The 14,688-nt window shown below is 30.4% G+C and overlaps 1 protein-coding gene across 1 annotated transcript; it reads left to right on the top strand.

Moving 5' to 3' along the window:
• Positions 1–1,290: 1,290 nt before the first annotated feature.
• LOC107165784 (uncharacterized) lies at positions 1,291–14,436 on the top strand. Its single transcript, XM_089221118.1, has 9 exons — positions 1,291–1,617; positions 2,000–2,149; positions 2,398–2,604; positions 3,498–3,629; positions 3,929–4,135; positions 4,210–4,476; positions 5,770–6,047; positions 13,913–13,991; positions 14,398–14,436. The coding sequence occupies exons 1-7, from the start codon at positions 1,414–1,416 to the stop codon at positions 5,968–5,970; spliced, it is 1,368 nt and encodes a 455-aa protein (XP_089077244.1). The 5' UTR covers positions 1,291–1,413; the 3' UTR covers positions 5,971–6,047; positions 13,913–13,991; positions 14,398–14,436.
• Positions 14,437–14,688: the final 252 nt, after the last annotated feature.

Below are 14,688 nucleotides of genomic sequence, written 5' to 3'. Positions count from 1 at the left end.
TTCGTAAATTTATTTTCATTAAATGCTTTTGCTATGCTGAGTGCATGTATGTTCCGTGAGTGTTAAGGTGGATTGTATACACTACTTCATGATGAGTTTAATAGTCATAGTGCTTACTGCTTTATGAAACGTGTCACATGCTGGTTGAAGCTCTCTACTGATTAAGTATGAGTTCGTGAGGAGAGGGGTGTTATATATTGATGGTGATTTTTTGTCGATTGAAATTAGTTGTAGTATAGTAGTGTTCCATTTTTTATTATTTAAAAAAAAGATATTTTCGAGTTTGTTACAGGTATTGAATTCCAGCGATTTTTCCAAGATGAGAGAATTTATTTATTAATAGAGTTTTTAATGTCATATGTGGGTATGTTATTTATTGTTGGATTTGAAATAGTTTTCGCGTTATATTGCCGACATATTATATACTGCAATGATTATATTTGTCTGCTTTTTCGTATCTTCTTGATGTACCAATGTGTGATGGTATACCCACACGAATTCGATGTTTTTTTTTTTTTTTTTGAAATTTGTATTTCATATCGTGAAAATCGATATTTTTTTCATCGACAATATAGAACAAAAACACACAAAAATACAAAATGCGTCGACTTCTACGATATCGTTTGGTGGTATGAAAGTGAAATAACAATCGACGGATGACATAATATTATTCCGTCAGATTTTTTTGTCATGGTGAACGAATGACGATGAATTTTAATCGCACTCCATCGTATTATTTGTTCGACTACATGTGTTTACTTTGGTAACTCGTGTGGGTTTCGCTTACTTATTTTCATTAATATTTATCGTTGTACCGTTTAGCGAGGTTATTCATTGATTTTAGATAAAAAATAAATGAAAATACCGTGTACGTGCTTCATATAGTCATATGTGGTCAAAGGAATTTTAAATTTAGTTAGTGAAGTATTTAACACAAAACAGGTATATAGAGTTATATTTTAAAAATGATTTTGTTTTATTACACTGATGATCTAGTAAATTATATTAATACGTTTGTTCTTTATGAACTATATAATGACTAAATTTTCAACTGTAGAGGAATTTCGTACCTATTAGAAAGTGACCCTTAAGTAGTTGATTGATTCTCTGTTTATTTAGTTTATTCAAATAGTACGTACAATAATCTGTAGGACAGCAAATAAATTTCACGTAAGAATAATGTAATGAATTGATTTTGACGCGGTTTCTTAGTTTCTTACGTTATTAATTTTCGGTATTAGCAAACAAAATACGCTGGCTAATATGTTATTTAATTCCGAAAGACTCCTGTCAACTACAGTTGATTATACGATATTCAACATTGGTTTTTTTTTTATGTTATTATACCTAAGCAGCCTTGAGTTTTACATATTTTTTATCTCTGCACGATATATTCATAAGTAAATTTTCACGATGAACATTCCGGTCGATCCTCATAACAACCATTTCACTCTAAAAATGTTGCTGACCAACAACATACACGGGGTAATCAACTGGTTGCAGAATTCTGCCAATTTCGGGCCTACCCGACTGGACGGGCCCCCCTTCAACCGGATGATGTCAACAAGATCATGGTTTGACGTTTACGCCACGACAGGAATCGGCAAAACCGAATATGTACGGATAGAGTATAGTCTCGTAATTTTTTAAAGCCGGGGGGAAATTCGAATAATAATAGGAAAAATATATCTTTAGGATAATATCGACACGGCGTGGTGCGTGCGATAATATAATATTCCGCTGTAATAAAATTATTTTAATATTATAACTTATGTATTGTAGTAATAAATAATAATGTAATGATGTGATATTATGATACTATGATTATTATATTGTTTTTGTGTTAGTAGATAGTAGTTAGTTCGTCTCGACGACCCATCGTGTGCGGAGTAGCCCGATGTCGAGTTCTTATTTATATGTGTCTTTGATATATTTTTATATTTTGTCATACGTTAATTTTTTATGTATTTTTATTTTTTATTTTTTATTTACAAAACAGGCGTCTAGAATGGACTGTCTGATCCAAATCACGCAGATGATGAAAGAAAATTTCGGTATTTCGCGTTTGGGTTCGCACAAATTGTCGACAAACACGAAATGTTTTGATGATTTGCCGAATGCCATCTACTCTGCAGAAAATGCGTTCATGGTAAATAAGTCAATGCAATCGACCACGATTACCGCGCCCCCTAACTGTGACTCGTTTGCGGATCGAAATATTATTATCATTATTAACATCGTATCACAGTTACTATTAATTTTTATAGAAAATCAACTGTTCTAGATTTAAAATTGTGACGGGGTGAACCATAACATGTTTTTGGGAAAATGTTTTTAACTATTTATATTATTAACCATTTTTATTTTTTATTTTCCCCCAAATAATATACTTCACAGTTTTCGAAGGAACAAATTGAGAAACTCAGTATCTTAGGATATTTCTTGGACACAGGCGATTCGAAATCGCCTTTAGAAATGCTTTACGACATTTCCAATATATTGATTACGCGGCCAAGAGGGAACATGACGATCAAAAGCGGTATGCATATTTACAAGCATTACCTGAATTTGTACTGTTCGACGGGAGTGGGGCTGACCGTCGAAGTGCGTATATATATAAGACGTGATTAATTAAGTACCTAATTGTATGTTAAAATATAACGATTAGTAATGGGTATTTGAACCATCAAACTTTGAATAGATTTCTGAACAATTCAAACAAAGTTGGTTAGTCTTATATCCTCGAAATATTTGATTATGTTATATCAGCTGATTAGTTTTAATTTTCTTGTTAACTGCACTGCATACTGTTTATTTTTATTACCAATTTCCAAGTTTATTTTACTGCTATAATCTTAAGTATTTTAAAATTTGTTGAATTCTTAAAAGTTCAAATAAGTTTCAAGTTTGAGAAAAATATAAAGTTCGGATTCGAGTTTGTAAAAATGTAAGTTCAACCCATTTCTAATATAAATATAGGACACATGCATTATTCGAGTGTATACATAATAATATACATAAAACACTAACTACAATTAATATGAAATGAATTATAATTTTAATTTAAAATATGAATAATTATGAGAATTGTTTGTATTTTTAAGTGATTTCTTTAAATCTAGTTTCAGAATCATTATTTGTGCTAAAACAATGTAATTTGACAGAATATGTGTTGTGTTTGCATATATAATAATTAATAGATAGATACTTGTATTTCCTCTGAATAATAAATTTATGAAAATAATATTATTATATATTTATACGACTTAAATAGTATAATATATAATGAATACAATGCGATCGATATCGGCCGTAGTCAGCTGATTTTAATATGTTTCCCTATTTTATTTTCTGTTTTTTTAAATCCGACTATAAATTTCAACGCTGTATAATTATGCAGTTTACACTGCAGCGATAAAAAAAAAAAAAACAATGCGTCCTAATATTTGATGATATTTTAATATTTACAATTTCACGTGTGTACCAACATGCTGCAGGATGCCAAAACGAGGTCCGCTGAACAAATGCTAAACACGCTACGAAGACTATGCGGTTTCGCACCTGCATTTAAATTACCGTACATGGGTGACCCGGAAAATAACGAAAATGGACATCGAATGTGGTTGTGCGTAAGTCAAACTAATATGTTTAATTATTATAGTCGCAAAAATATGTAAAGGTACAGTACATATTATGTAATATCGTCGATTTATAGTTCGTATAAAGCAGTTCTAACGAAGAAGAAGCGTCCGAAAAATAAAACTTAAATCAATCGTAAACGTATATTTTACGTATATTTTTGTAATATTATTCACGCATAACAATGTTAAATAGACATACGCTCTGAATAATTTTTCAAACTGTTACCTACTAAACAGCAGCAACAGCAGTTAATCGCGTTTGTCCATTTGTTTTTATTTCGTCGCAGTTGCCAATCGACGACCAGTATAAAATAAAACTGATCAAATACTTTTTGGAGTCGTCTCACTTGGTGGCGCACAACGTGCAAATCAAAGAGCTCGCAGCCATGTTGAAAGTGGACGTGAAATATTGGGATTCGGAAAACAATTTCTGTCTTGGGGTGGCTTGCGAATTTGGACCTCACGTCACGGTCGGCACGGGTTCTACAAGAATGGTACTATTGAAATATAAACGACATATTGATAACGATTTATGTGACTATACCGTAAGTTGTTTGGTCCGCTGCAGATAAGCGTGATCAGGGCTCGGACGGCGATGTTGAACAAGCTGAGACTGGAGTGTGGGTATACGCAATATTCGCGACCGTTCGTGCCGTTTGACTGCTTAAATTCTACGATGCCCAAAAACCGTGTGAAGAACTCCAACGTCAGACAAAATGTTCCCTTCCCGAGCTTGGTGCAGCAGTCCGATCAAACGTCGAACGAAGTGATCTCGACCGGACCCTTAGAGTATACTGACCCGGCGATGTTCAATACCGCACAAACGTCTGCTATCGTTAGTATATAATAACAATATATTCTATTATTTCAGGTATATATATAGGTTACTTCATCGGTTTGCATCAGTGGCGTCTTTCAAAGATCTTGTTTGGCCATCGTACGATATTAATTTGTTCTATACACTGTTTTATATAAGAATATAGATTTCTGACCTACAACATATATAATTCTGCAAAAAATATTGTATCTGTCTTTATGTAGGAACAGCACTGCAGTTGCTGCATACATAGGGAGAGGGGATGAAATTTCGGGTTCCAATAAAGCGTATTTCACGATTATTATACCCCTCGACCCATTCAAAGAAGTGTAGTAATGCTGTGCCACGTAGAGGAAATAATCACTGTGTGGGAGTAACAATTAAGTGTACATATTATTTTCTTCTTAAGAGAGGACGCCACACCCGCAAGTGTTGTCTTCGTCGTACAAGTGCGTAGCATAGAAAATTTTACGCTCAGCAAATATCATTTATCTCCTTCAATTTAAAATTTAGAGTGAGTTGACCCATTATAAAAATTAACGGAAAGATTATTACCGAGGACATCTGATGGGCTTTTTATTATATTTTAATTTTAAATCTAGTTATGAGTATCTTTAGACATAAAAATAATTTACAATTTTAAAATACTCATCACTCGCTTTAAAATTAAAATATAATAAAAAGCCCATGAAATGCCCTCGGTAATAATCTTAACTTTAATTTTTATTATAGGTCAATTCATTCTAAATTTTAAATTAACGGAGATAAACGAGATTTGCTGAGCGTAAAATTTGCTATGCTACGCACTTGTACGACGGAGACAACACATGCGGGTGTGGCGTCCTCTTAAAGCTGATCATTAAATAAACGAGAAACACTATTTTACGGAATTTCGAATTATTACCTATATATTAGAGTCTCCGAACCCGATGAATGTGTATTTTGTTTTTAATATTTTTGTTGTGTGATATGCCTGACGTCATCTTTAGGAACTATTTCCATAATAATGCTTCAATCTTCAACTATGTAGGCAGTTTATGGTAGCAATTTGGATGTAGGTGTATACACAACTGATAGAATTTCCTGTTTGTTTGCTTTTTATTTACAAAGTTTCGATTCTTGCTGGTGTTTTGAAAACAGTGTGCAGTGATTGATGATAAATATTATTAAAAAATTTTTTATAAGTTACATACCTATATCACGAGAAAATTTTAATGTTTAACCACATATAATAATATGTATTGACGTATTGTATTTAATTCAAAAGTGCATATTATTATAAGTGCGAACATAACGTCTACAAATTTACAGCCCACTGTTTTAAACATCGGAGAAACAATAGACATCTTCATGCGGGACGGCGTGACTATGAGAGGTGTGTTTAATCCAAACGTCAGGCCGGGCCTTAACTACGGTCCCATCGGACCTATCCGACCAACGCACAACCGTTGTGGGATTCGGATAATAACGTCGACGGAAAACAATAATTCGGATCGAGAGAACTACACGTAGGACAGTGAACACAATTTTAAAATTTTAAAAACATAACCTATCAACTCGCGTCCGACTGTGTTTAATGTGTGTGTGATGTGAGTAATATATATTGTTTAGTTCATTTGTTTTTAAGGATTGAATTTGATTAGGTATATTGTAAATTGTATAATTATACATAAATACGATTAAACTTTATCCGTGATCTATGGTCAATATTGTTGTTTAGGTATTTCAAATTTAAAGGCCGAAGGGAGTATTATGACTAACAATAAGTTAATAAATGAGTAGATAATAAATATAAATTTTTAAGGATTAGTCGATTTTAAAAGTCGTCAAATAAACCGACAGCAGTACGTTGAGATAATATGTCATATTTGAGTTTGATAATAAAACAGTTAAATGTACCTAAAATGATATGAAATAAATCTGTCATGAAAATCCTGAAGCTGTCGGTACGACTGCGATATAAGTGGTGTGCCTAACTATTTATTCCTTCGACGAGTGTGCACGACCAATAATATGCGTAAAAAGACCATCTCGTATGATGTATTACGCATATTACGCTCAAGATTCGATCGTGACCAATTAACTAAATTAATTTACTTTTATACACTATTATATTTATATAGTACAAGACGTTAGTCTCGTCGATGACCGATATCGGTTTACTATTATTGCTATTATTTATTATATCATAATATGGATCATATAGGTAGATTATAGAAACTTTAGAAACTATAATACACGAATAGCTTTTAAACGCAGGATCTGACTCGGCCGGTTTTGGGCGGTGTAAGGACGTGGGGCGTAACTGATGTAACTTTAACTGTGTAACTTACACAAAGTGCGATAATATATTACATAAATTATTAATATATAACTATTATAAATTTCTAATATGTATATAATATACGATCACGGTGTAAATAACTCTAATACTTTTGAACGAATATAAATGGGTATAAAATATAACACAGTGCAGTCACAGAATTCCAGATCAATAAACGTCTTAAACACTTGAAATTTCGTTCGAAATAAACGAGCGTATTTAGTTCAGAGGATGTCTGGTCGGCCTGTTTCTTCATCGTAATCTCATTACATGCACATCGCGCACACGTATAATATCGCAGCAATCGTAAATTGAAAACAATTTTAAATCCAAACAAGTATACATAAATACTTAATTCTCACTATAAGTTAACTCGTAACTTCCCGGTTTACATGACGTGCACATCATTTATCAAATGAATCTTAGGTATAATCAGCAATAAACGTTCATTAAACATTTAATAGGTAGGTCGTAAGTATGTGTTGAAAATTAAAACCATTACTAGAACGGCGACTATAACATCTATACGCATCTATAACACGTAATATAAGTAAGTGATGAAATTCGTAGCATATACGTATACACATAAATATTACGAGTCTTAAATGATTTGATTACTCAATGACGTGATGAAGGCGAAAAAAAACTCTTACGTCTCACATAATAATATGCAATAAAGTACAAACAAGAATAGGACCACATTAATATGTAATGGCCAAAAAGGGTCAAATATTTACTATTTAGTAAATACGCGGAGGAAAAATGAAGTTTTTAAGCATAATAGGTAGTTTTGAACTCGAGAAAAACTATTTTACATTTAAACTCAATATTTTCATAAAAATATTAATTCGTTTCGTTCCATCAAATAAGGCATTCGGATATATGATAACATCAATAACAAAAACAAAAAAATTAATTAATACTATCACTTACTGTTGGATACAGACACAAATAATTCATTACATAACTTAATATTACGTCCATCGTCCATGCACTAAAAATAAAGGCTTCGGTTGCCGGCGAACCTAATACCGCCTGACCGCACACCACCAACCAGTCTTGTCCGACCAACGGTGCGGACGTGCCGTATTGTGGTTGTGCGTGTCATAAAATTATTAGTGTGCATTTTCTACCGCAACCCGTCTACACATACCAACGACATCATCCTGGAGTATGGACCACCATATTCAACCTCCGATGGTTTTGTGAGTCGGCTGTGTCGCCTGTCAGACACATACCCTTTATTATTTACTGTACCTATATTTTATAACTTATTGTTTTTCGGCTGTCAGCCACTTATATAATATTTATATTATTGTCATATTATAATTATTTACATATATATACCTTATTCCCATATTGGTCGCGACCGCCCCCAGTAATGTTATACTTTGTGTTGTGTTTAATATAATCCATACGAGTAGTTCAAAGTAAAAAATATCTTGTATTTACGCAAACCTCCTGTCCGATAATAATTAACACGCTGAGTAACTCCCGCAATTTTTGATCGACGGCTGCTCACGTAACACTTACCAATAGTACCTATATAGCTATAAAAATATAATGCAAATCGTCATCAAAACAAAATTGGAATCTAAGCGTGTGCGATAAAAGTACGATTTAACATTTTAACTTGTTAATCAGTTAACAGCCAAAAATGGTAATACATTTGAATAAATTGTTACTCTTCCTCGTAATATAAAATACAATATGTACATGTAAAGTGTTTGTTTGTGTGAGATATTATTATTATTGTGTTTTGAAGATGACATATGTCTCCACTTTTTTCATCTTATTCCACCGCCGATTTTCAGTTATTTTGGATTTTTAGTACGTGGAAGGCAGAACTTATAACAACGACAAAAAAACTATTTAAACCAGTTTAATCACAAATTCACATTATCGTTAAAAAAAAGAAACCACGTGACTTTTTCATAAAAATACTGAACTTGCCCACTTGGTACACTTAGAATTATCATATGCTATAGTTTATTATAATTTTAATAACAACTACCAAATTATTACTATAATTACAACTCTATAAACATTTTAGTACTCATTCATTCGTGTATATTCATAAAATATTTGTAAAATAGAATTGGACTAATAATTTTTTTTTTAAATTAATTAATCCGCGGCAACATAGGCCATTGGGTGGTTATTTTTGTAGGGTTTTTAACTGTAAAGGAGTATACGATTGGCTTTGGAACACGTATATGTGTGGCAAGGTTTTTGTCACTTAGAACCCGGGTGGTCACCCATCCGGGAGGCGTATTTACAGACCGTAACTGCACCGCGTGTTGCCACTAGCTCAGTTCCGTGAATGAATGCAGCAACCACGCCATACCAAGCCATGATGAACTAATAATATTAAAAACTAAAGTTGATAAAACCATTAAAAAGTTTCTTCGATACATAATTATATATTTCGTTGGAGTGTAAATCGTTGAAATATTAGAAACTTTTATGTCGTTACCTACGTCCTATAATATTTTACTTTATTATTACTTTTACGTATTGATAATTGTATTTTAGCCTTTTGGTATATTAGTATCGTATTGTTTTCCTATTAGGCATACACCAAATTTTCGATTTCTGCACATATAACATTATTAGTTAAGTATATTATTTTACATAATATTATCATCATTAGCTACAATACATGCCTATTTTCATAATATTTAGAGAAAATACTACTGTACACTTACTAAGAAATTATTGTCATAGTTATAAATTGATGAGTTATAATAGTTGGAATATATTTATTATTTATATTTAGAGATTTAGACGTATGCGGCAACGAACATGAATTTGGTATGTATATGTGTATTATGTGTGTATACTGTTTTGAGAAAGAAAAGGCACATAAAACACTGTTGTGTGCACAGCAATAATAATAATTAATATAATGAATAATTATGATTGATCACATAATTTATTTTTAAAATCTACAATCAAACGAATTCTAAAATCAACAAACGATCGGCACTCTGATTCGTTGTTGATTTCAGATTCCTTTATGACAGGCATGTAGTACCTACTATTCTCTATAATTGAGTTGAATTTAGTTTAGTATATTAAAATTAAAAGTTTTTGACGTGTTAATACGTGTTTTAATAATCAATAAAAATTGTCATAGTAGTTTATAGAGTTTTTTATTTGTAAGTTTAATTCCTTACATAAAATATCGGCTATCTTATATTTGTGGTCGAGTGTTACCGCTGGGTTGCTACTCACCTCACGCATTCACAACAACTGTAAATTCAGCCCATATGCTTATTGTAACCATTATTACAGATTGTATATATTCTAATAAATGTTAAAAAAAAAAAAAAAAAAAATCTTATATTTGTAAATTATGTTGTAACTTAATTAACTAGAAGGATTGTGAAATTTAAAGTAAAGTTTATAACATATTATGTAAAGTGGGAAGGGTAATTTGATAAAAATGTAAGATTAGAGTAGGCGAATGAAGCGAGTGAATTTTATTTTTTATATTTTTTTCCCATTTGGACAAGTCAAAACTATCTCTCTAAATTTAAAACTGAAATAATGGCACTGCAGAGTAGGGTATATACAATGTGTGTATAATGTATATATATATACTTATAAATTATATATGTATATATAATGGTTAGGGCGGTTTAGGCGTCCTAACAGGTTGTGCCAAGTTTGCCGTGACAGTGACAACCTGTGGCCCATGACTATGTGTATTATTGAACGACTTTTATTCATTCTATAGACTTCTAGAGCTTTGTTTAATATTTAAAATAAATAGTTACAAATGATACCCATAAGTATGAGGTATAAACAAATTTCTATAACTATCGTAATATTGATAATATTAATTTTTATTCCAAATCATGTATTTCTACTTTTAATTTGAAAAAAAATTATCAATTCATATGATTAAAAATTTGGTTTCAATTGAGGTATGTAATGATTTCATTTAATGTTCTTATGTAGGTTTATTATTTTTATTTTTATTTATTGTTCTTATAAACATCGGCGACAAAGGCCATTAGTTACAATTATTTATAAATAATTTTTTTTTTTTTTAGATTTAAATTTTATTATACAGATTTGTTTTACTTAGTAATTTAAGGATTTGTGTGGTGGTTGTTGCGTTGGGTCCGAGGGCTGCATCTAGTGTGTGTTGGGTATTTCGAAATTTCATTGTTCATCTGCGTATTGGAGACATTCGGTAATTACATGGTTAACTGGGAGTTCAGTTCCACAAGAAGTGTATTGTGGTTTTTATCCTTTGTCCATGTCTCCATGAGGTATCCATGCGTCAGACGGGTGTGGTCGATGCGTATGGTCTGTTCATAATTATCTTGTCCCTTCTATTCAGAGGGAAATTTGGCCAGTTGAAGATTGAGTTTTTTATTCTTCTTAGTTTGGAGATCTTCTGATTGAACCAGTGCGTTTGCCATTTTAATTGTATGCGTTCCTTGATTAGAATTTTTTTATCTGCGTATGTTGTTATATGTTTAGATATCTGTATAAATATAAGTTATTTGTTGAAACGTATAAGGATGTTTTTATTTAAAAAAAGTAGGTACTTACCAATATAAGTTTTTATGAATTTGTATTTTGCATTAAATTTTTTCTAATTTTTATTTCTTGGGGGAAAGTATTATGATTGTTAATGTCCATTTAATAAAAAGACGCTCATTTACTTCATAAATCATATCTCATTCCATTTCAAATTCCTGCGCAAAACAATGTATATTGTATATAATACATATATTAATTAGAGTTTTGGGTATCAGTAAAAATTACTTTGTTATTTTAATTTACATAAAAAAAAACCTCAAATAAGCATTAAATTAAGTATCTACTTAATAATTATTATGACAAAATATGTCTAATAGAAAAATATCAATAATATATTGCACAATAGTTGCTGGCATAAATTTCACTAGCTTTAAGTTTAAGCTTTTTCAGTAGAAACTTATACAACTTATAAGTAGAAGTTACAAACTCACAGCTACCTGCCTATACAATAAAGGCAACTTACAACTAAAATCAGTGGCGAACCCAGGGTTTTAGTACTGTGGATCTGCCTCACTTACAAGAGGCCAGTGTATAGAAGAGATAAAACACAAGTCATAACTATTTTTTTAATACAATTTAAAACTTACTTACAAACTTTGATATTATTAATTAATTCAAATTCAATGTTTTTTTTTATTTGTTACATTCAAATTGAAATTCATTTAACAAACTTACCTGGAATATTTAAATAATTTTGAGTACCTATTTTAGATTTTGAAAAGAGATTATACATATTTATTATTATATTTGTATACATATAGTTGCAGTATATTTATTTTATCTTAATGTCCAATAACTGCATAACTGCTTTCAATTTCACAGTAAAATGTAGTTAAAATCCAATACAAAAATAATTCATATACAAAATTATGTTTTTATTATAACATACCTATAAAAAATAAATATAATATTACAATAATTTTCTATATTAATAATTCCTCTTTTACGAAAGAAGCTGGAGGTAGAATGTCATATTCTGTTATAATATCTATAAAATAGGTATAGGTTAGGTATAATCAAGACTTACTTTATTATATATAATTATATAATAATTAGAGAAAAGTGAAACTAACAATTTTATAATGACACACAAAACTTTTGTATTTCAATTCATTTTTTTTGAAATAGTAAATATAAATTTAAATAATGCATTTATAAATATAATATTATATTGCATTTTAAAATTCGTAGTTTATCTTATTACTAGGGCTAGGATTTTGTAGCATTTGCATTTTCTTTCGTAGTACTCCAGGACATGGCTAATCAAAAACAAAATTCGATTCATTCATCACAGAGTTCAAATATGCAATTTTGTTTTTGCTTTTTTTGTTTTTTCTTGTGATATTCGTAAATAAATGCTTTATTGGTACTTTTTTGTCAGTTTATTAGCTTTTTAATTGGTTTTTGTTAATTATATGCATATTTTAACATTTACGTACATAATATTTATCTAAATTATTATTTTTTCATTTATTTTAATTGTATAATTATATATATTTTGTGAATTCGTAGTGAAATATTATCGCCTTATCGGAAAATATTTCTGAAAATAGATTCTTAGATTTTGTGATTACTGATTACCGAGTGGGGAGTAGTGGTTACGTAAAACGACGTCTGTAATATCGTCGTAATATTATGTCTGGACTTCAGACGCAATGAGAACGATATTTATTGACTTGTTTACTATATCTAAATTTACAATAATATTATTTAGCATTTCCTAATTATAGGAATTTCTATGGGGGTTTATATCCGAGTGCTAGCGTACGGAGTATTGTCGCGACTCGCGGAACCACGATATCAGTGATCGACAATACGTTAAGCCGACAATCATAACTAAACTAATCAGCTTAACTTAAAAATGTTTAAGTCTTTTTTAGTTGCATTTTCCTGGTTAAATGCTTTTTTTTGTGGCATTATTGGCAATTTTTTAATTCCTTTATTGCAGGTTTTTAGTGCTTCATTTTCCTAGCCCTACTTATTACCTAGGAACCTATAAGATCATTTTTCTTTTTAATAATTGATAAATCTTTCTTTTATAATTTAATTATAATTTAATATGAATCAGGTATTTAATATTAAAAAAAAATCAAACAGTAGAATTTTAAGTACCTCATATCCTTATCTAATTATCATACAAGGTCTATAAAAAAAAGTAATATTTATATTATAATATTTGTTGATACGCGCTGGCCGTACGATTTCGTATGCGCTATTTATACTTCAATACCCAGTATTCATATCTTTCTATACATCATAATATTCATAATATATTTATACATTTATGAATTATAATTATATTTTCATAGAAATGTTCTCAAACCTGTGTACTCGTATAAATGACTTATAACACCCATATTACTATTTAATATTATTTCTATTTTGATTATTGTAGTTGTACATATTTATGTAGTTTGTCATTTACATTTACCGAGGAAAAAATTGTGGGTCAGCTGACCTCCCAAACCCCCCCTGGGTCCGCCCCTGACTAAAATAATCAAAGACACAATAGGGGCTTTATAAAATTAAATATAACGATTAATGACAATTCGTATGCTTTTAATCATATAGAAAGTTACCTACCTATCACTCGAGTGTTCAGTATGCGTGCTTTCTGTGACAAAGCAAATAACAACTCCAAGTCTGCAAAGTAAGTCATCATGTCTTGATTTTGCAAAAATCTAGGCTAAATACTAATTATTTAAGAAAATAATTTTAGATATTGACAATCGACATATTGATTAAATTGTATGATATATATTCGATGCGAACTCGTATACTGCAATTCTTCATACAATGCATATCAAAATTTCTTCAAGCATTTTTTTTTTTTTTTTATATGATTTTAAAGAAATATTATAGTTACTTTTTAAGCTCTTTTAACCAATTAATACAACTATTATTATTATATAAACATTATTTAGAAATTATATAAACATTTTAACAAGTATTTTTATTTATTAAAATGTTTTTGTTAAAGATACAACTCTTAAAATATTTTTCCGCTCTTTTCAATCGATCATATAACAAAAACCATAGCACGTAATTCCAAACAGTTTTACAGTGTGCAGGAAACAGTAAAATCAAAACAATTCAATAAACTTCGACTGGCTAGAAAAGCGTTGCTAATATCGACAAGCGCATAAACAATTATTTATGACGGACTGGATCCCTTCGTTCAAATCAATTGCATTGTATATTTTCCAAAGTGTGTTATTTCAAATTCGAAATACAATTTTGAGATCAAACGCAAAATGGCAGAATTTAACCTCAAGTCGCAACTGGATCTACTCAATGGTAAGACTTACACAGTATATTATAGCAATTTGTTGTGATTAATAATCGAA

This window comes from Diuraphis noxia, unplaced genomic scaffold, assembly GCF_037042655.1.
Source record: "Diuraphis noxia isolate RWA-SAM2 unplaced genomic scaffold, SU_Dnox_SAM2 contig0002, whole genome shotgun sequence".
In the NCBI taxonomy this organism is placed as follows: domain Eukaryota; kingdom Metazoa; phylum Arthropoda; class Insecta; order Hemiptera; family Aphididae; genus Diuraphis; species Diuraphis noxia.
The sequence above is the reverse complement of the archived record's forward strand: the minus strand, read 5'-3'. Positions and strand labels throughout refer to the sequence as shown.

What these genes read in the sequence shown, in the direction of transcription:
- LOC107165784 (XM_089221118.1), top strand. Translation starts at nt 1,414, where the DNA reads ATGAACATTCCGGTCGATCCTCATAACAACCATTTCACTCTAAAAATG. An exon ending in CTGCAGAAAATGCGTTCATG is followed by an intron (nt 2,150 to 2,397) that starts GTAAATAAGTCA and finishes TATACTTCACAG; the next exon opens with TTTTCGAAGGAACAAATTGA. An exon ending in CCGCACAAACGTCTGCTATC is followed by an intron (nt 4,477 to 5,769) that starts GTTAGTATATAA and finishes ACAAATTTACAG; the next exon opens with CCCACTGTTTTAAACATCGG.